The 22,700-nt window shown below is 36.2% G+C and overlaps 2 protein-coding genes across 4 annotated transcripts; both read right to left on the bottom strand.

Annotated features, from left to right (window-relative positions):
* Nucleotides 1-176: 176 nt before the first annotated feature.
* Nucleotides 177-21,666, bottom strand: LOC114144950 (GTPase IMAP family member 8-like). Of its 3 annotated transcripts, XM_028018215.1 has the most exons (8): nucleotides 7,558-7,722; nucleotides 5,771-5,779; nucleotides 5,615-5,638; nucleotides 5,295-5,338; nucleotides 4,141-4,191; nucleotides 3,284-3,877; nucleotides 2,155-2,811; nucleotides 177-1,675 (listed from the first exon to the last, which is right to left on the bottom strand). In XM_028018215.1, the coding sequence occupies exons 4-8, from the start codon at nucleotides 5,311-5,313 to the stop codon at nucleotides 312-314; spliced, it is 2,685 nt and encodes an 894-aa protein (XP_027874016.1). In that variant the 5' UTR covers nucleotides 5,314-5,338; nucleotides 5,615-5,638; nucleotides 5,771-5,779; nucleotides 7,558-7,722; the 3' UTR covers nucleotides 177-311. The 3 variants fall into 3 exon arrangements, with proteins under 3 accessions (XP_027874016.1, XP_027874015.1, XP_027874017.1); XM_028018214.1 differs by lacking the exons at nucleotides 5,615-5,638; nucleotides 5,771-5,779; nucleotides 7,558-7,722 and adding an exon at nucleotides 5,519-5,592; XM_028018216.1 differs by lacking the exons at nucleotides 4,141-4,191; nucleotides 5,295-5,338; nucleotides 5,615-5,638; nucleotides 5,771-5,779; nucleotides 7,558-7,722 and adding an exon at nucleotides 21,661-21,666 and having other exon boundaries at nucleotides 3,284-3,479.
* LOC114144951 (GTPase IMAP family member 8-like) lies at nucleotides 15,673-21,571 on the bottom strand. The gene is made up of 5 exons (XM_028018217.1): nucleotides 21,457-21,571; nucleotides 20,631-21,218; nucleotides 20,471-20,536; nucleotides 19,574-20,209; nucleotides 15,673-16,393 (listed from the first exon to the last, which is right to left on the bottom strand). The coding sequence occupies exons 1-5, from the start codon at nucleotides 21,473-21,475 to the stop codon at nucleotides 15,726-15,728; spliced, it is 1,977 nt and encodes a 658-aa protein (XP_027874018.1). The 5' UTR covers nucleotides 21,476-21,571; the 3' UTR covers nucleotides 15,673-15,725.
* Nucleotides 21,667-22,700: the final 1,034 nt, after the last annotated feature.

Genomic DNA, 22,700 nt, shown 5'->3' with positions numbered 1-22,700 from the left:
TGCAATAATGTTGGAATATTAATTTATTACTGAATAATGATTTCTAATAAACTACAATACTTTAAACAAAATTCACTTTAATTAAAATAAATGTAAAGATTTAAAGAAACTAAAATAGTTTGATCAGCTTTATTGAAACCAAAGATCTTCAGGACGTAGTGATGCCTCACTCTGTGTTTTTTCTGACATTTTTTACTTTTTGTTTCTATGATTCATTCATTTTAATCATATTTATCATAAATTTGATGTTTGACCTGTTTAATCGTTTCACTCTTTCAGTTTTTCTCTCATTTCTTTCTGTTGTTTTTCCTTCATTTCTCTCGTTTCTCTCCATGTTTTTGCAGCAGAGCAGAAAAATCTTTCTTATATTTTTCTTTGAACTCATTAAATTCTTCTGCATGTTTTCTGGCTTCGTCTTCAAACTTCCTCTTTACTTCCTCCAGTTGATTCTGATATTTTTCCTCTAATTCTTTCCTCTCCTCCTCCTGTTCTCTCCTCCTCTTTTCATCTTCTCTCCTCTGGTTTTCATATTTCTCTCTTTCTTTTTCGTATTTCTCCTGAAATCTCTTCAGTTCTTCTCGTCTCTCTTCGTCTTCTCGGTGTCGTTTTTCCCACCACTCCTTTCTTTCCTTCTCCCAGGCGTCTCGTTTTTCCTCCATCTGTTTTCTCATCTCTTCCAGTTTTCTGTCGATTGTTTCCTTTTCTTCTGATTCCTGTTTGATCTTTTTCTCTAAATCTTGTCGTTCTTTTCCCCACTGTTGTTGTTGTCGTTCTTCCTCCTCTTTTCTTTTCTTCTCTTCCTCTTCTCTTTCTCTCTGTTCTCTGTTTTTCTGCTCTCTCTCCTTCCTGTTGTTTTCCTCCATCTCTTTAAATTGTTCATCTCTCTGTTTTCTCTCTTTCTCCATCTCTTCTCTCTGTTCTTTCATTTTTCTTCTCAGTGTTTCTTTTTCTTCTTGGTGTTTCTTTTGAAGTTCCTCCTTCAGTTTCTGAATTTCTTCTTCTTTCTCCTCCAGGATCCTCTTCACCTCTCTCTGGATGGCAGCTTCGGCCTCCTGCAGCATCTCGCTGGTGAAACATTTTCCTTTGTTCTTCTTCACCATGTTATTGATCTTCTGGATCAGTTCATTGGTTTGTGATCGGTTCTTTGTATCATAATTATTAAAAACGTGAAATCTTCCTCCGCAGTCGTTGACCAGCTTCCTAAAGGATTCATCACATCCCTCTCTAATGTATTCTTCTATTGTTTTCTCTTCGTACTGCAGTTTATCTCCTCCAGTGAACAGAATGAGGGTGAAATCTTCTGAGTTTTTACCAAAAACTTTCTTCATTTGCCTTAAAGTCCGTTTCTCTTCCTCTGTGAATCTGCCGACCTGCAGCACCAGCAGGAAGACGTGTGGCCCCGGGGCCAGCAGGCTGATGCACTTCAGCAGCTCCTCGTCCACCTGGTCGGCGGTCAGAGTGTTGTCAAACAGACCAGGAGTGTCGACCACGACGACCCGCCGACCTGCGATCACAGTCTGGGCTTTCTGACAGTTTCTAGTCACCGACTGTTGAGACGCTTTAGCTTCAAACTGCTTCCTGCCCAGGATGGTGTTTCCTGATGAACTTTTCCCGCCACCAGTTTTCCCGATCAGAACGATCCGGAGACAATCTGCTGCTGGGATCTGCTGAGGGTCTGTGTTAAAATAAAGAAGGTTAATAAATGATAGAAAATTATTAGACATAATCCTCATAGTGAACTGATTGGAAAAGATAAGCTATGATGAAAACCTGTGATTTGTTCAGTCATTCCTGCTGAAGTTTCTTAGATTGAAAATAATTTCTTTAAAGAGGAAACTATATTTTAACTGTCAGAAAACTGATTGTTTCACATCACATTGTGTCCTGAGTTTCCTGATGTCAGAGAAACAGGAAACATTGAGACATTCTGTTGTTTTCAACTTTCTGTCTGAGTCTCAGACAAGTTAATATAAAATTACACTGTAAAAACATAAACACAAGCTGAGAAATAAGTTAATATAAATAACTGTGAAGATAGGCATCATCTTGTTCCTTAGTGAAAATAATGTTACAGAGAAATAAAAGAAAACTGAACTCATAGAAAACTGGAGAAAAAAGTATTTTATGTCTTAATTACATAAACATAATATTTACCTGTAGCCACAGTCTTTGATTCAAACTTCTTCAGTTTATTCTGTAGCTGCAGTTTTTCCTCCATTTGGCCCCATAATAATGTTTTAGTTGTATAAGATGAATCTTTCTCTCTGTCAGAAACATTTTTCTGCAGCGTCTCCATCAGTTCTTTGATCTGCCGTCTGTCTCTGATGTTCAGAACAAAATATCTTCCTCCACAGATCTGGAGGAGATCCTGGATGTTCTTGTTCTCCTTTATAAACTTATCAACATCTGGATGTTCAGGATCCAACTCTGTAGTGAAGAGGATGATGGTGAAGTCGTTGACTCTAGAGCTGAATGTGTCCTGGATGGTGTGTAACTCTCCCTTGTCTTCATCAGTGAGGGGACCCACAGGTAGGACCAGGATGAAGGCGTGGACACCCTCAGGATCACAGAGGGAGACACACCTGAAGGATTCCTCCATCACTTCCTGCTCAGCTTTTCCATACAGCGCAGGCAGCTCCACCAGAGAAACCCCACGTCCAAACACCTCTCCCTGCTTTCTAACACACTCTGAAGGAAGATCCTTGTGACCTAGAATGACCTTGGCTGCTGCCGTCTTCAGTGGTTCATTTGGACCAAACAGAACCAGGTTTAAAGGAGGCAGAATCTGCTCTCCTCTAGATTTGGGTTTAACTGCAACAAAACAGACAAAAATTATTACAAACCAATATAATCATTCATAGAAACAGGAAGTTTGATGTGACAGTTTTCTGTTCTGAACTTTAAATAAATTTGTCTGAACTTTTTCAGATTAAAAACTAGGAAAGTTTATCCTGAAGAATCTCAGATAAAAACGTTTTAAATTGATCATTTGTCTGATTTTAAATCTTTTGGATTTAATAACTAGCTATGATCCTCAAAGACAGATTAGTGCCAACTCTTTTTACAATGATTTTTTAAGTTTAGGACAGAAAATGGACAAAATGTTTCTTAATTTTTAATAGCAATTATTTCAACATCATTTTAAATTATAAAAATAAATTCCTGGAATTAAATAATTTCGATTTAGATAAAAATATTTCTTGTTCAGATGTGAGAAATGTATTTTAATTTCTCTAAAACAATGAACGTAGAGCTATATAATCAGACTGAATCCTGTTCTTACCAGCAGCAGGTCTGGATGCTGGTCGTTTCTGAGTCTGATGGTCTGACGGTAAAGTTGTTGCTGCTTCTACAAAATCTTCATATCTCACATGATTTTCATAATTTTCTCTTGCAATTTGACCAAAGCGAATCAGCAGCTGCTCAGGTTCAGTTTCCTCCATCTTTAAATTTCTGTATCTACATTTTCTGATCAGATCCTTCAGAGGAGAACCGATCATAGAACCTTCCTGTCTGGACTTCAGGATCAGAACCAATGAATGATCAAATGATCGATCACTGAAGTCTTGAAGGATTCTGCAGATCTTATCTTTCTCTCCTCTAGTGAAACTTTCAGAATGAAGAACCAACAGGAAGACATGAGGTCCAGGATCAGAGACTTCAGCACATTTTCTAATGAACTCTGTCAGTTTTTCTGCTGTGGAGAACAAAACATCTGGACTGTTGATCACTGATATTTGTTTCTCTTCCAGTTCAGCAGAAATCTTCTTAAAGGTGTTCAATGATTTGTTGAATCCATTACATCCCAGTATGAAGTTCCCCACTGAACTCCTCTGAGACCAGTTTCCTCCCAGTAGAACCACTCTGAGCTCAGACACTGGAAATAAAATAAAAACTATTAAAACAGTTAAACACATTCAGATCACAGAGAAAGAAAACTTTACATTAATTGATCCAGTAATATTTTATGACCTTCTCATGATCCACACAGTTTATAGACATTTAAACTTCAGGCTTTTAGAGAAAAAAAAATAGAATTTGATCCAAATTCTAATGTTTAAAATGATGAATGTTAGTTTCATCAGAAAAGAAACATTACTGGATCTTTATTTCTCATCAGAGTAAATCAGTTAAACTCACTGGAAGGAGGAATAAGTTCCAGGCTGTTTCTTCGTTTCACAGGCTGCAGGTCTGAAAAGACAAAAAAACTTTTTATCAAAACTGAGTGAATAAAAATACAACAAAATAAAAACAGTTCAAACATCTAAAGTTCTCCAGAGAAACCAAACAAGAACTAAACTCATGATCTGAAACAGAACCGGTTTTAATAACTGATACAAACCAAACCAGGAAACGTTGATGTGAAAATAAATCAGGATTGAAACATGTTTGATGTGAACTTTGATACAGAGACTGAATGAAACGTTTGTTTCTGATCAAACTGTCAAATGAATTTCACAGAACAGAGGAGGACCGGTCCAAAGAGCCGATTTCCTGAAGCCAGAATGGAAACTAATCCTCTAATCCAGTGGTTCTTAACCTGGGTTTGATCGAACCCTAGGGGTTTGATCGAACCCTAGGGGTTTGATCGAACCCTAGGGGTTTGATCGAACCCTAGGGGTTTGATCGAACCCTAGGGGTTTGATCGAACCCTAGGGGTTCGGCGGAGCCTCCGCCACGGAGGTCAAGACACACCCGACTCATTATGTAAATTTGTGACGACACGCCCGATTGGCCATCACTTGCTGCAGATGATCACGTTACATTAATTGGCCAATCAGTGCTGAGGAGACTTTAATGTGCTCAGTAGTCACCATGGTGACTGTCGTAGTCGTACGTTGTTTGGTTTCTTTCTTAATATTTTAATCCAGTCACACTGATTTGCAGGTATGTAATTTGTTGTGAGTTTTGTTGGTTTTGTTCTTTGATGGAGGTGATGTTCATGCACGGTTCATTTTATGTATCAGTAAAGAAAACAAAAATCTATGTCTTGAATTTGGAAAAAAAAAAGTCATATTTGATTTATCACTAAAGAAGGGTTCGGTCAATGTGCATATGAAACTGGTGGGTTTGGTACCTAAAACAAGGTTAAGAACCACTGATCTAATAATCCTCTGTTTAAAACACATCAAATATCAAACATTTTTCTTTAAAAACTGAATATTTTCCTGAAATGGGGAAATTTTACAATCTGTTCCTCATCAGTTCATCTGATTACAGTAAAAACCAGAAACATGAAAACTAAATGTTTCTATGAGCAAAAACACAGAAATCAGCATTTAACTAAAACTCACCAGGTTCTGCAGCAGCCATGATGGACCAGAACCTGGACCGGAACCTGGATCAGAACCAGGAACAGAATCTGGATCAGAATCTGGACCAGAACCTGGATCAGAACCAGGATCAGAACCTGGACCAGAACCTGGACCGGAACCTGGATCAGAACCAGGATCAGAACCTGGACCGGAACCTGGATCAGAACCAGGAACAGAATCTGGATCAGAATCTGGACCAGAACCTGGACCAGAACCTGGACCGGAACCTGGACCAGAACCTGGATCAGAACCTGGACTAGAACCTTGACCGGAACCTGGATCAGAACCAGGATCAGAACCTGGACCAGAACCTGGACCGGAACCTGGATCAGAACCAGGATCAGAACCTGGACCGGAACCTGGATCAGAACCTGGATCAGAACCTGGAACAAAATCTGGATCAGAACCTGGATCAGAACCTGGACAAGAACCTGGAACAGAATCTGGATCAGAACCTCAGCTTCCTATCAGAGGAGAGTAAAAAAGGATGAAGTTTGTACAGTTTGATATTCAGAAATAATAAATTTACATTTTATGTAAAAACAACAATAATTATTGATAACCTTCTCAATAATCAATAAAATCATTTTGGTATTAAAACCATCAAACCGTTTTTCATGTTTTCTCTGGTTCTGATCTTTTTGATGAGCTGCAGCTCTGAGAGGTTGGAAGGCCTCCTCACCATCACCCTAATCTTTAACTCACTGTCACATTCAAGTCAGGACTTGGACTAGGCCGATCCAAACATTAATATTACTTCCAGTCAGAAGAAACATGTTGGTCACATTAAATATAATTTAATTTAAACCTAAATCTGCCAGAGAATAACTGTAAATTTACTGTAAATAAAAATATTTATTTCATAATCTGGATATAAATAACATTTTATAGATGATTAAAGTTCTAATTAATGGAGTTTATTTCTGTTTGATCAGATTTAATGTGTCTTCAGTCTGACTGTAACATTTACCAACAACACAGAGACCAGTTCAGTTTCCACTGAGTGACTGGGAGCAGAAATCACCAGTTCAACCAGTTCAACCAGTTCTTCCACAGCGTTCTGCTGGGAGGAACCAGTTGGCTCTGAAAGACGTTTGACTGAATATTTAGAGATGAAGATTAAATCTCAGTTTGGCTCAGAAAGCAGAACAACAGGAAGTTTAAGGAAGAGAAAAACAAGCAGAGCTTCAACTTTATGAGAAACAAAATCTGTCAGCAGCTTTAAATCATCTAAAGATCAAATTAAAATTAAATGAAGCTAAAAACTTTATCAGTTTCTGTGATTCTCCATCAATCCAGTTCAGCTGGTTGATTTTCTTCTGTCAAAGTTTTAAGTCCAGAATTGATTCAAACAGATTCAAGTTCAGTGAAGTTTCATTTTTCACAACCTGAAATTAAACCAAATATTGTTTTCAGCAACATTTACTGGTAGATGACAGAAAAAGTTTATGCCTGAAGTTTCCTGCTGAAATGAAACGTAGATTTATGTTTCAGATTCTAAGAGGAGAAAAACTCAGAGATCCAACATGTTTACATCAAACTCTGATTAAAAACTTTTATTTCTGCTAAATGATTGAATCACATTGTGTGATCATGAGGGAGGAGTTTAGTTTAGATGGTTTGCATTTAAGTCAATTTAATAAAAAATATATTTTACTCAAAGGAATCTGATGAAGGAGGAACATTGTGTAACGTTAGAATAGAAACAGCCTTTATTATTATTATTATTATTATTATTATTATTATTATTATAGCTTCAGATGTAACAGCATCATCAGGTAAACTGAACTCATGAACATTTAAAAGCTGCAGTTTGATAAAATAACTGCTAGTTTTTATTTTCCAGAAGCTTCTCTAGTAAATGTAAAACCAACTTCTGGTTATGATTCATAATTTCAGCCTGAAAGGAAGAAAAAAATCTTCCAGATAAACAGCATCCAAAACCAGAAAGACAAATATTTCATAAAAACTAAAATTAAAGCATAAAACAACAAAGAAAACTTCTAACAAGAATAAATCAGTAAAAATGTAGCAGAGCTGATAACTTCTATGTTGTTTTTCTAGAGCTGTGTATGTCGGTTTGACTCTCATAACTGGAAACTATTTTAACAAAGGAAATGACAGTTTGGATTTAAATAATAAATGTAAATAAAATAAATCATAGTCTCATCAGTTTTTGTTCTCAATAACCTGCAGGTATTTTCTGACTAAATTAAAACAAAATCATTTTTTCTTGACTCACCAGTTGATGTTTGACTTCAATCTCAGGAATAAAGTGAAGTTAAAAACTCACATCAGTTGTATTAAAACATAAGTTTAGTAAAGTAAATTCTTCTCCAGGTTGTTACCGAGTGTTTCTGCTCCTCTGCTGAAGTTCCACTGCAGGATGTTTCCAGTAAAATACCTGAACTGGTGTTACTGGCATGTTCTTCCTCATTCCTGCAGAAAACAGATTTCCTTCATCAGAAAACTGAACAGGATTCAGATCAAACACATGGGAAGCGTTACTGCTTTCATAACCATTAAAAACATTGATTTACTTCCATAAATCCTCATGTTAAAGTCATAATCAGTGAAATCATTGCAGATCAGATTTGATCAGATAAAAGCTGAGAGTCTCTGATGTGGATGAAGTTCAGAACATGAAGGGATTTCATGTCAGGGTTTGATTTATTTACTGCAGCTGGAAGAAAAGCTGCTGTCAATGTTTTAGGATAAATAAAGTAAACTGTGACTACACTGTAAAACATTTAACTTGAAAATAAAAAGTCAACCTGTTGCCATAAAATGCAACTAAAGTCAACAAGAAAATTATTTTGGTTTAAACTCAGAAATTAAAGTTCATGAAGTTGATTTAACAAGAGACAAGTTGTGTAAATATTGTTTTTTAAGTTCATTAATCTTGAATTAAGTTTTAACTTAATGCTGCAATTTAAACCAAATTATTATTTCACAATATGCAAGAAAAAAATCTTTTCTGACCTGGTTAAAGATCAAACATTTCTGTGTTATTTTAAGTTAAATAAAACTACAGCTTTTTAATAATTTTATTAAACATCAGAATTAATTCTGCTGTAAAACATTTGGTATGAACTTTATCTTGTTCATACTTTAAAAAATAACTGGATTCATTAAAATAAACAGTTTCCTTAATAACAGAGTCAGATCAGTAACAGATTTCCATCTCAGGATAAACACACCGCTAAGCATGCTGGGAAATAGTTCCCACTCCTGTCTCTTTCTTCTTAAAATTGTTTTTTAGTGTTAACCTAAAAACTAGTTTATTCAACTCTTAAAGGTTTGACTAAATTAATAAAACATTAACACAACTTTCTGCTGTAAGTTTATCTTTCATAAACTCACATTTAGGTTCAGTGTTAATAAATGTTCAATTTATTGGACTTAAAGACAGTAGACACAACTAAATGTTTTACAGTGCAGTGACTGAAGCCTTCATCTCTTCCTCTTCATCAACTGTTTTCAGACGGTTGACAGAAGACAGTAAAATATTCACAGAGATGGAAACAGTGAATGTAACCAGAACAACTGGTTCTTTATTTCCTTATATTATTGTTTCTGGTTATTAAAGGAGCAGAGCTTCGTTTCAGCCTGATGATCATTTTACTGGAGCTGTTATCAGTTCTTACAAAATAAAAGCTTGAATCATTTTAAACCAGATCCATTCATGTTAAAGTAAATCACAGGATGTCTATAATTTTGTCTTATAAAGGTTAATATTTACAGAGATTCTCCTCTGTGGAGAAACTTTCTCACTTTGCAACCAGAATCTGAATCTCATAAGATGGAACCTCATGTTGATTAGAAACATAAATCAGAAGTTAAACCTCACAGTTTGATAGATGGATGTTTCTCTGCTGAATCTAACTAATATTGCTCATGTTTAATGCATATCTAGTTGTACTGAATGTTTTATTACAGTGGTCATAAATAAATCAAACACAACAGCGCCATCTTGTGGTAGAAAAGGAAAAACAACTGAGTTTTTCCATATCATGCAAAATCCACTTTTTTAATCCTTAAATACATTTTCTATGTACTTTGAGTGAATAAAATGCAAAAAACTTAAATATCTTTATATTCCTTCTATATTTGTCAGTCTGTCTGTTCTTCTCTCTTCACTCTATGTTTCTTCTCTATTACATCATTTACTGAGGAACTGATAAACAAGGTCATTGACCTCCAGCTGATCCGTTCTGTCAATCCACCATTTGCCAAGTCAGATTATTTGGTTCTTGTGTTTATTAATCTACATGATTCCTCACACCAGCAGCTTACATTTGATGTTTCTCAGTAATGTTTCCACATTAGTGGAAAAAGTTTCCTTGTTTTTGTGAAACTAAAGGACGATTGCTTCAGCAACCTCCACCAGCATCAGGAGGGATTTTCTGACAGACTTTGTCTGATTCAGGGTCAGTTCCTTTTCTCTACAAGAACCAGGAACGCAGCAAAGCGCTAAGCTGCTAACAATGCTAACATGACAGCAAAGCTAATTTTAGACATGAATGTTGTGTTGATAATGACGTCCATTGGTTTGATAGCATTGAGCTTCTGATTCTGTTAGCGATGTGCTAGCTCTTAGCTTTAGCTGTTAGCTGTCTCCCTGAGGCTATAACTATACTGCATGTTTTGGATTTAATTATTTGGTTTGTTTTTGCCTTGGAGAAAACAAATAATCCAAATGCTTTCAGTGACGTTCTTGACGTTCCAGTTAGCTCCTTAATTATGTCAAGTCTTTATTTACTTCAATCATATTGTGTCAAACATCAACATATCAAATGATGGCAGCAAAACAAGTTGATCTAAAACACCTCAGAACAGGTAAAGAAGGTTCTGTGGAGCTACAGTGACCCAAAGTTCAGACCAAATCATTTCAGTTCTACTTTCTATAGACCATAAGTGAAGGATTTACATGAGAAAAGAAAGGATTTAAAAGCATAATATTTCCACTTTAAGTCTCTTTCTACATGTTGACTGAACTGATAAAACAACCAGCAGTAAAGATGGTCATGGTCAGAATCATGGACTCTGAGAACCGAGTCTTTGTAATGAATCTAAAGAGACTCTCATCCAGTGAGAACCGGCTCTTGTTTCTTTTTACTGCTCAGCTCTCACTCTCACTGAATCCTCCCTGATCACAACTTTGTTTTTATTGGCTCCCTGGCGGTTTGGCTTCTCACAAACTGAGCAAGTAACTAAGAAGAGGAAGTGAACCAACCAATCCAAGCTGAGGAACATCAACCTTCACTGAGGACATGGCTGGTTTCTGAGTTCGGTTTTGGTTTTGTTCAATAGATTTCTCAGCAGAGTTTTGTTCATTTGTTGTTTTGTTAGATAAAGACTAAAAGTTTGATTAAAATATAACACAGAAGGGGGGGGGGGCGCTAGAGCACTGCAATGGAGTAGGCGCTTTTTTGTGACCTCGTGTCATCTTCTCAAACTTCGCTTTTAACATAACACGCCTGGCCCTCTATTCAATATTGTTTTATTTCAAGAGTTTGGGAATACTTTTTTTAAACTCTTTTTTTCAAAATGGGGAAGAAGGACGGCGCACAGAAGGAGGCAGCTCAGTCGAGATCCGGAGCTAGCAACGAAGCTATGCTAGCTGCTATCACAGCCCAGGGGGGGAAAGTTGCTAAACTTTTTGATCTTATTGATGACCTTAAGAAGACAATGGACGGTCGTTTCAACGCTATTTAATCTTCTCTCTCTGCTGTGCAAAATCAACAACGGGAGATAGAGAGCCGAGTCGACACCATTGATGAAGCCATGTCGTCTGCTGATGGCCGCATCTCGGCCCTCGAAGTTTCCTGTGATCAGCTCCGGGAAGCTAACGCCCTGTTGAGGGTGAAGCTAAGTGATTTGGAAGGTCGGTCCCGCAGATGCAATATAAGGCTGCTTGGCATCAAGGAAGGTGTAGAACAAGGTCGTCCTACTGACTTTATTTCACGGCTGGTACTCGGGAAGGATAATTTTGTCAAGCCCATCAAGATTGATCGCGCCCACCGTAGTCTTAGGCCGAAACCATCACCCGAGGAGTGACCACGAGCTATCATTGCAAAGATTCACAATGAAAGGGACGTGGCCAACATTCTGCGACTCAGCCGCCTGCATTCACCCCTGATGTACAACCTCCCACTTCCAGACATCTAATCTCACTGTTTGTGAATGTTTTCTCTGTCAACGTTGTCTACTCATATCAGAGATGCCTGGTCAAATGATTTGGGAGTTACAATTTCCACTGCGCTTTGGGACTGTGTGCTGTTGGGAATAAAAAACTGCTCCATTAATGCCAGATTGCAACTAATCCAGTTTAAAGTGGTGCATCGCCTGCACTACTCTAAAGCAAGGTTGAATAAAATATTCCCAAGTTATTCAAGTACATGTGACAAATGTGGACACCCTAAGGCTACCCTTGGACATCAGTTCTGGCACTGCCATTATTTAACAACCTTTTGGTCTGACATATTTTGTCTCTACCAAACGGCGTACAAACAACAGATACCTTCAGACTGTCTTGTTGGTCTGTTTGGTGTATCTGACTCCTGCTCTGCCCCTGCCTGTTGGAGAGGCTCTCGCCTTTGGGATGGTCGTGGCTAAACGTGTCATTCTTACAGAGTGGAAGTCTGCCTCACCTCCCTCCTTTCTGAATAACATGGCTTCTTGTTTACATCTTGAAAAAATACGCTACACTCTCAATAATAATGTACCCAGATATGTTGGGATGTGGGGGCCATTCCTTGAACTTTTGAGTAATACCACTGAACACTGGTAGTGACAGACTAGCGTCTGCTCTGTGGCCCTGCTGTCTCCCTGCCTGTCAGAAAGGCGGCAGGTTGGCCTCTCGGTTGGTACACAAGTGACTTATTACACCCTGATGCACTCATTTCCAGCAGTATGCAGAGGAGCTGAATATTTTATTTAGTTATCTTGTTTTAGTTGTACATATTAACAGTGTTGTATAGTAACGAAGTAAAAATACTTCACTACTTTACTTAAGTATATTTTGGAGTACTTCATACTTTCCTCGAGTATGAAAATTTTTGATGACTTTCACTTTTACTTCACTATATTTCCGAACTTAATTGCGTACTTTTACTCCGATACATTTTCAATGTGTGGTTTAGTTACTCGTTACAAAAAAGCGAGAGAGAGAAACAAAGTGTTTTGATCCCACCTACTGATTAGCAAGTAGCAAGTAGGCTACCGAACAAAGTCCGTAGCCTACTTGCCTGGGCTTGTTCATCACCACCAATAGGATACACCTGTTTCGCTTCTCCCATTAAACACAAAGCAAGTCTCGCAATCAGCAGCAGCCACATGGAGGAGGAGACGGAGACCACAACGACTGCAACTACGTCGGACACGGCTACAGGGGAACCACCAGCTGGTGATGAGAGCCCATGGCCTTATTTAAACACAATATACTCTTTCGTGGGTGTTAAAGATTCGTCGTACCGCATGCAGTTTATGTTATTCCTGCCCGAAGATGTGGAAATTCTATCTTACAAAAACTCCCCGTCCAACTTGAAGAAACACATCGAGGTAACTTCTTATGAAATGGTTATAATCCTCCTGTTTCAGTAACTATAGCTTGGTCACTAGACACTACTGTATTGTGAAACATTGACCATAAATGAACTTTGTTTGGCATTGTTTCAGTTCCATACGTGGTGTATTTAGCTTAGGCCTAATGTTGACTGTAGCAGGCTACCTAGACTCCTCTGTTCAAGGGGGGACAGAAGCCATAGCGATAGCAATTTAGACTAAATTTAACGAATATAGGAAAGGCATGCAAGTTCAAAACCACAAACCATTAACATGTGCTACTCTTTAAAACTGGAACAATTTATTAGCAGGTTTAATTTTGCCTGCACTTGGTTGTGTACATTATTTTAAGTGTATTTGACAAGTTTACCAAAATATAAAAAATGTCATTCAAACTGCATTTGCTTTGTTTTACTTTTTACTTGTACTTTTCATTACATTACTTGAGTACATCCATTTTTACAGTAATTTCCATACTTAAGTACAAGAAGTTTCAGATACTTTAAGACTTTAACTCAAGTAACATTTCAGTCAGTGACTTGGACTTTTACCAAAGTCATATTTTGGAGAGGTACTTATACTTTTACTTGACTCTGAGATTTCAGTACTTTATACAACACTGCATATTAACCTTCCCCCCCTTTTTTTCTTTCTGTTTCCCCCATCTATCTATTTGCTGTTCTATCTTCTATCCTTAATAACCTGGGGTGGGTTGGGGTATCACTGTTTTTGTTGTTTATTTTCTGGTTACATAAATGACAGTTGGACAGTCGTATTCTGGAATTTATTTGTAACTACAATCCTGTTTGGACTCACTCACTGATGATGACAATATAGAAGATCCCCATGGCAGCATCACGCCAACTGGTCATCGCGGCCTGATCGATGATCCGGATATCATTGTATTTTGATAACTGTCCTGCAGTTTTGTTAATTTGTTGAAAACAATAAATATATTAAATTAAAAATATATATATATATATAACACATAAGTAAGAATGCCTGCTAACACAACAAATGCATAAAATTAGACAAGAATCAAAATTTTTATAGAGACAAAATGATTTATCAAAACAAAACATTTTGATTTTTCCCATTAAGCTGAAATATGAGGCTATTAACCATAAATTAGAGACAGTTTTTCTTTGGAAGCTGAGCAAAAAAAGAAAACACTTTCATCAGCCATCATCACTAACTAGCAGAAACTATTAACGCAGTTTGGCTTCAGGAAAAATATCATTTTAGTTTGTTAAGTTCCACAAAATTTGAGACCAAACTTCAGCTTTAATTAACATTTGCAAATGGAGAAAACATACAAAGCTCACATCTCAGTGAGAATCGGATGAGTTCTGACTTGGGGCTGAACGTCCCCTCATCTACATTAGATACATCACACATTATGTAGCCACACCCCCTGGCTCAAGTGTCAGGTAAAAATCTATACGTTACTTATCTGTAAGTTTCAGTCGAGCAGGGTTTCATACACATTCACAACTCAACTTTGGCCATATTCTCTCTGTTTCTAGTGGATAAGACACACTTTTAGGTTTATCTAACGAAACATAATAGATAATTTCTACTGTGTTTCTGTGTCCAAACGTGTGTTTCTCCAAAAAGCCTCTCTGCAGATGGCTAAACAGATACTAGAAACTGAATTTCTACAATCTACGCTTATCACCTTAGCCATGTCTAACATGTCTAACCGCTGAACACCCTGTTCTTCACTTATTTGAGGAGAGTCAGAAGAGCATACATTCTGTTGAGCTGCAACTGAGTGCAAACCTTTAATAAAAACATCATAAAGTTTACATTCAAAGTAATTAAACATTGTTAATTAATTTTTCCTTCACAAGTGCAAACAATCTGAGTTTTGTTTAAGTTTGAGAGAAACCAGCAGATCTGACTGGTTTGATCTTTTCTTCCAAGCAGAAACTTTTATATAAACTTTTATTAAAAACTACTTCATATTGTCAGGAAGATGTAATAAATCCACTAAATAAAATCAAAATTAAATAGGATTCAAATAAAGTATAACGATCAAAAACATTATTCATAATTTTATTTTTCATTTAAAAAAACAAACATCCACAAACAAGTACATTAAATTAAAAACTAAAAAATTAAACACATATGAAAAATGTCTGTAAATGTTTCCAACACAAACAAAACTAAAAATAAAATCTTCCTCATTCCAAAGTTTATCTCTGTTTATTGTTAAATGATGGATTTGAAGTTGGGATCAGGTTGTAATTTCTAAAACATCATTTCAAGCTGAAAGTTGTTTAAAAAAATCCACCAGATAAAAGATCTGGATCTTTTATCAAGATCCAGATAAAATAATCAACTTATGGAAAAATCTTTTAATAATGAATCTTTAGATTTGAACATCCTGCTCAGCAGATCTTGTCTTGTTGGTCCTTCAACATGTAAAGTTAGTTCAGCTGCTTTAGTTCAACACCAAACAAAATATCAGGAAATACATGAAAATATGAACAGTTTGAGCACATTTTTCATTTTAAATTAAATGTTTTTTTAATCTCCAGTTTTACATTCTGTTACAAACTGATTAAATCAATAAAGTTAAAATAAACACAATGAAAATGAAAAGAATGAAGAAAAGTTAGAAACTTTACTAAAATGTAAAAAGGAGCAAAAATAATAAAAGTGAAGCACCAATAACTAAGACAATAATGCTGTAATATTACAGGTTAGTATTAATATTCATTGTTCAGAAACAAATGATTGGCTAAGCGCTTTGCATTCTGGGAGTCAGAGTCTCTTTTGTTCTCTACAGTCATTTCTTTTCTCCTTATTTTAACGCTTTAATCAGATTCAGAATGAACTTTATTGGTTAATTTTTTTTGCACAAACAGGAGAATTTATTTTGGTTTCAGTTACAGGTAGCATCTCTCTGGTGTAGCAGCTGCCTTCATTATCTTTCATCATTCTGTTGATCTTTTTGATCAGATCAGTGACTTGTGAGCGATTCTTTATTTTATAGTTATTAAACACATGGTATCTTCCTCCACAGTCTCTGATCAGATTCTTACAGGCATCATCACAATCATGTTCAGTGTAATATTTAATGGACATCTTCTCATATTCCAGTGCATCTCCTCTGGTAAAGAGGACAATAGTAAACTTTTTATAATTTTCTCCCAAAATTTCCTCAATCAGTTCCAGTGTCTCTGTATCTTCTTTAGTGAATCTGCCGATTTGTAAAACCAGCAGGAAGACATGAGGACCTGGAGACACCAGACTGAAACATTTCTTTAACTCTTTATTAACCTGACCTGGGGTCAGGTTGTTGTCAAAGAGACCAGGAGTGTCAACAACAACAACATGATGTTTGTCTACCTTACAGTAAGATTTGTCACATTTTGTAGTTACTGACTGAGGAGAAGCTTCAGCTTTAAACTCTTTTCTTCCCAGGATGGTGTTTCCTGATGAACTCTTCCCACTGCCAGTCTTCCCAATCAGAACGATCCGGAGACGCTTAGTGCAATGATACTCTGGATTACATGGGAAATTGCAGAAAAAATAATAATTATAAACAGAGAAACTTTTAGTATTTTAATTACTTGATTGGATTAATAATGTATCAAATTTAAATAAAGTTGTAATATTTGTTCCAAGCTGAAGCTGAGAACAGTACTGAAATATTTTTGAAGGGACAGTAAACAATAATACAATTTATATTTTATTGCTTTGACATTTTAAAAATGTGTTTCATTTACATTTAATTTTTTTATATTTTTTTATGTCTTAATCACCCAAAACATTTTAAAAAAATGACAAAACACCCCAGCAGGTTTTTCCACTTCTTGTTATGTTTCTGGTTTATCTGGTAAATAAATCATTTCCATATTTGGCAACTCAATTTTGTTGAATCAACCTTTGGTTCTAATTCTACATTCAGTCTTTTTTGGTAAAACTCTGTCAGCATGTTGCATCTTGACCAGGTGATAAGTCCAAACCTCTTGTTCTTTAAACACATTTTTTGTTTTCCATTCTCTGTATTTGACCCGTTTTCTCTTGGATTATTTTCTGGACTCTGATATTATAAAACTACTCTGCTCACTCTGAGGGACTCAGTTTCTGTTGATGTTTAGTTGGACTCAATGATGATGATAAATTAAATCCCTCTTTATATTCAACTTTATGCTTTATGATGCTGCCACTGCCATGTTTCACTGTACGGTATGTTGTTTCTTTGATGATGGAAAATATTGTTGTGCCAAACATCCATTTTGGATTTATGTTGAAAAGTTAAAATTACATTTTACCAAACCAGAACAAACTAGAGTTTGGTGAGACTTCAATTAGGTCTGTATGTTTTCTTTAAATGGTTTCTCTGCTGCTGATTCTCAGTCCATATGAATAATTCAGGACGTTGTCAGCATAATGAACACAACCAGTTTTATCCAGAAAGTTTCTGCAGCTACTTGATTTGTTTTAATGAGAAATTATACAGGATAAATTACATATTTTTGTGTAATTTATGCCATTTTTAAATCGCAACAATTAACTTTTCTTTGGGAGAGACTCTGTTAAAACCCCTCCATATTTAGACGTATAGCAGCAGCTGCTCCCATTGGTCAGAACGTGGGGAGCAGCCAGCAATGTGCATATGCACAACTTTTTCAGATGTAAATAATATCATACAATGAGTCCATAGTTAACAATGGCATTCACAACACATAGGACCCAACAGTAAATCAGTAATGACACGATCAGTAAAACTGTCTTGGTCTAGCCTTCAGAGATCAGCAGGAACAGACTATGAATGAGTGAATAGATGACCTTTGACCCCAAGAGGGTCTCTCCTCCTAAGGACTGTGTCAGGTCTAAATACCTATTACAACAACTGCTTCTAGGAGTATCACTGGTTATAAAGGATGTTACAGCTAGAATGATCAAAGCAGCTGCTGCAGCATTTATTCTTTTTAATTCCAGTCATAAAAATGGAAAACATGACCTACAAACTGTGCCGTCACTTCAGCTGTAGATTATATACATCAGCTCAACATTAGGTTGTATAATTAGAACGTATCTCTGATTAAAGCTTTGACACAAACTGCTGGAAGTGTCAACAAGAAGAGAAACATGACAGTCGCATGTGTCATTTAATGAGTCTGTTTTCGTTTTTCTTTTTTTTTCACTATGTTGTGAATATAATTTGTTCTTTTGTTTTATCACTCCTGGTTCTGTTCTTCACATGTTGGTTCAGATTCATTTTTAAATGTTATTCTTTAGTATTTTATTTACCAGATTTTAGTGTTCTGTTTAGTTATGGTGTTTATATTTATTATACATTATTTTTCTCTCTCAGTTTCTTCAGTGGGTTAGGGTTAGGGTTAACCAGCTGCCAGCTGCACAGCTTTCTGTCAGTCACTCTGACCTGGTTCCCATCACACTCATCACCTCCACAGCAGTTTTAGCCAGTTAGTTTTCCTCAGATTTTGCCAAATCCTTCCTCTAACTGTTAGTCTAACTCTCTGCAGCTCAGCCAGTCTTCCAGCTCTCCCTGTTTTCATGTTTAAGTTTGTAGTTTATCTGTTTTTTCATTCTGTCAGTTTTCTGGACTTTCACTAAATATTTTTCATCATGAGATCATAACTCACTTCTCTGTGTCTGGGGCGTCTGCCACAAGTTGGCTGGGTGTTCAACTTTGGCACTGACCAACTACACCGATCAATAGCCACTGTCACTGGGATTTATTAAGTTCACCAGTTTCATGTTCGCTGGTTGGATCACAAACACTAGAAACACAGACAAGCTGACCTTTAAATGTATCTTTCACTGCAGACTGGACCACTGAGGCCAACTGAATACAATTCACATTCTGTATGTAGAAAACTAAAGCCAGATTGGTTCCAATTGTGGTCTGTGTATTTAATTGTGGCTACATGAGACACATTTATTGATCTAAGTCAAATTTAACCTACAACGCTGTAAAAAAACAACCGTTAGCCTCTGATAGATTTTGAATGTTTTATTTTATTGTTAGACTTAAATATTTGGATGCACAAATAAATGTTATCATCAGCCAAAATATGAGCTGAAATAACACAAGAAATGAAATATTATTATTGTTTTGGTTAACTAATTGACTAAATTACCTTAATCCCATTATCTTCATTGTATTGTCACCACAATATTTTACTCCTCAGTTGTAACTTTGAAAAATGTCCTTATTATCTTTATTTTTTACTACATAATCCCAATCCATTGAAATAGAAAATTTATTTTAATAATTTCATAGGAACTGATGTGATGTCTGTGCTTTCTGGCCAAAGAAAAGCCACGTCCAGCAGATGAACGTGTATTGTCTTTTAGTTTCCCTGAAATAATCTCATTATATTTAATTTTGGGACAATGAGTTCAGAAGTTTGTATTTTGAGCTGTAAATGTAGCCTTATTGTTTTGCTTTGTTTAAATAAACTTAACCTTAAGTTATATATGAGTTAAAATATTTATATTTTCTCTTTTCCCCTCAACCCCGAACATTTCTGATGTGTTCTCAATGCTACTATTTGGTTTTGACCAGGAGGGATTATTTCTGTCTTTTAAAATAAATGTCACATCTGTATTAGATCAATACATTATGTTAAAAGTTGAATCTATTTCAACAAAGGTAAGGAGAACATTGAAAATCTTTAAAAGTATAACTTCAACTGTTAAGTAGTTACCTGAGTCTCTGTATTTTGTTTTCAGCACATTTACTTCAGTCTGTAGCTGCAGTTTTTCCTCCATTTGGCCCCATAATAATGTTTTAGTTGTATAAGATGAATCTTTCTCTCTGTCAGAAACATTTTTCTGCAGCGTCTCCATCAGTTCTTTGATCTGCCGTCTGTCTCTGATGTTCAGAACAAAATATCTTCCTCCACAGATCTGGAGGAGATCCTGGATGTTCTTGTTCTCCTTTATAAACTTATCAACATCTGGATGTTCAGGATCCAACTCTGTAGTGAAGAGGATGATGGTGAAGTTGTTGACTCTAGAGCTGAATGTGTCCTGGATGGTGTGTAACTCTCCCTTGTCTTCATCAGTGAGGGGACCCACAGGTAGGACCAGGATGAAGGCGTGGACACCCTCAGGATCACAGAGGGAGACACACCTGAAGGATTCCTCCATCACTTCCTGCTCAGCTTTTCCATACAGCGCAGGCAGCTCCACCAGAGAAACCCCACGTCCAAACACCTCTCCCTGCTTTCTAACACACTCTGAAGGAAGATCCTTGTGACCTAGAATGACCTTGGCTGCTGCCGTCTTCAGTGGTTCATTTGGACCAAACAGAACCAGGTTTAATGATCTATTATTGACATCTGAAAGTACAAAAACATTGTTAGTTTTTTCATGAGTTTTTTCTTCTTTCTGTACTTTATCTGTAAATAACATCATTAATTACAACCATGTTAATAAATATTTGAGACAGGTTTTACAAAAACATAATATTATGCCATAAAATAGATTTATATTTTTCTCCTAGTGATGTGATATTTTTATGATGTTAATTCCAGTCTGTTCTCATTACTTTTTATTAACATTATTTACATTTTGACTATAATTGTGATATTTTAACTTACTGCCAGATGAAAAGTGTCCCCAAAACGATGACAGTTGAGAAGTAATTTGTTTAACTGCATAAAATCCTGTAAAATATGACATCAAAGTTAGGTAATATAAAGTAAATGCATGTTACAACCATGTCAACTATTTTCTTATAGGTTTATAATTTGCTCTTACCCATGTCTTTAATGGGAGTTACAACTGAAGCTTTAAGTTTCTGTAAGATGTGGGGGTCGTCTGCTGATGGAAACGTCGCTGCATCCTCTAACTTTTTACATTTCACATGTTCTCCATTATTTCTTTTCACAATTTTATCAAAATAAGTCATCAGCTCTGAAAGATCAGTCTTCCTGCATTCAAGTATGTCCTCTATCTCTAATTTTTCATATTTACATTTTTCTATTAGCTGAGTCAACGCAGAATTGGAATCTGAACTTTCCTGTCTGGACTTCAGAATCAGAACCAATGAGTGATCAAATGATCGATCACTGAAGGTTTCAAGGACTGTGCAGATCCAGGTTTTTTCTTTTTCAGTGAAGTATTTAGGTTGTAGAACCAACAGGAAGACATGAGGTCCAGGAGCTGAGAGTCTGGCGATGTCTCTAATGAACTTTTCCTCGTTGTCTTTTGTGGGACCCAGTAGATCCGGAGTGTTGATGACAGTTACTGGTTTGTTTTTCAGTCCATCATTTCCAAGAAACAAGTTCCAAACTAAATTCCTTTGGGACAAGAACCCGCCCAGCAGAACCACCCTGAGCTCAGACTCTGGAGAAAAAATACATATTAATATTATTAAAAGATTTATGTGTATTAATGTGTCACATTCAACCATTTTCAAACATCCTAAAGTTAAGATGACATATTCACACCAGAAAAACGTTTAGTTTTTATTTTTACAAGTTTCTAAATGAGGTTAACAGTTAAAACCAGTGAATAAACAGAATCTGGTTTCAGCAGCTCTGAGTTACTGAAGGTGTTTTAACAGAACAGTTTCTAAACTCACCACGTCCTCCTGCTGCCATGATGTCTGTGTTTTACAGGAAATCTGCTTAAATCTGGTTTCAACAAGCATAAAAGAACAAATGTATTAAAATATATCACAAAGAAAATCTGTAATAATAGTGTAACTAAATGCATAAATTCCAATTTTCAATTTAATCACCTTTAATACTTTTAATGGTGATTTATTTGCAGTAAAAATACTGACATTAATGAGATCAGTAAACTTTTAATCTTCGTTTCTCAAAGGTTAAAATTGATCACAAGTCAGGAGACATTTTACTGTCGTTCTTAGAGCAGCAGGAAAACGCATCAAATTACAAACCCAGGAAACAGAACCAAGACATTTTAAAACAATATTCTTCAGACAGAAATGTGCAAAAACAGAAAAACTGAGGCTACTTTCACACAGCAGGTCTATTTTGCTGTCGTTTATGCTGCTAATTAAACCCCAGTGAGACGTCTGTGTGAACGGCTTCCAACCCCAAAGTGACTCGTGACCCTGAAGAAGAACGTAGCCGTTTACAGCAGGAAAGATGGCCGCCATTTATGGGTCCGTTTTAAAGTTATTCAGAGCGACAGCAACGTCACCGGATCAGAACAAGACGAAGGAAACTGATAACAACACACACTTAACAGCTTCCTTCACTTCCTCTGCTGCCATTTTTAAACCTACAGACAAACTGTAATTATAAAATAGCAGAAAATTAACATCATTCACATCATCTCCTTCTGTTCTCTGATTGGCCCGTTAAAACATACAGGAGGAATACAAGTGAATGGGAGAAAGCCTGGAGTGAGCTGATCCAAATTAAATAAAATACAACAGGAAGACAATAACTAGGTCCAGATTTACTATCTGATTTCTTCTGGTGCAGAATTATGACTCATGTTTCACATCAACGACAAAAAAAACAGATAAAATGCAACATGGCCGCTCTGACTGCAGACACTTTGGAAACAATCAGATTAGTTTCACATGTGGAAACAGTGAGAGAAAAGATCCTAATGAATTGTTCAGACTGTTAAAAATAAGCTGGATATTATTTTCACATTCAGGTTAATAAAAGTGGATTTGAGCTGCATTTGCCTGCTGCTGTGTGAACGTAGTTTATTCAGCGTTCAATTTAAAACAAAACACTTTAGAATTCTTAATAATTATGCCATGCTTTCAGCAATCGTCTTATATCAGCAATGAAAAATTATAAATACACACTAAGTGTTGACTGACTTTTATTTCTGTCAGGC

The sequence above is a fragment of the Xiphophorus couchianus genome, chromosome 5, assembly GCF_001444195.1.
Source record: "Xiphophorus couchianus chromosome 5, X_couchianus-1.0, whole genome shotgun sequence".
NCBI classification, from domain to species: Eukaryota; Metazoa; Chordata; class Actinopteri; order Cyprinodontiformes; family Poeciliidae; genus Xiphophorus; species Xiphophorus couchianus.
This window is presented reverse-complemented; position numbering and strand designations above follow the sequence as displayed.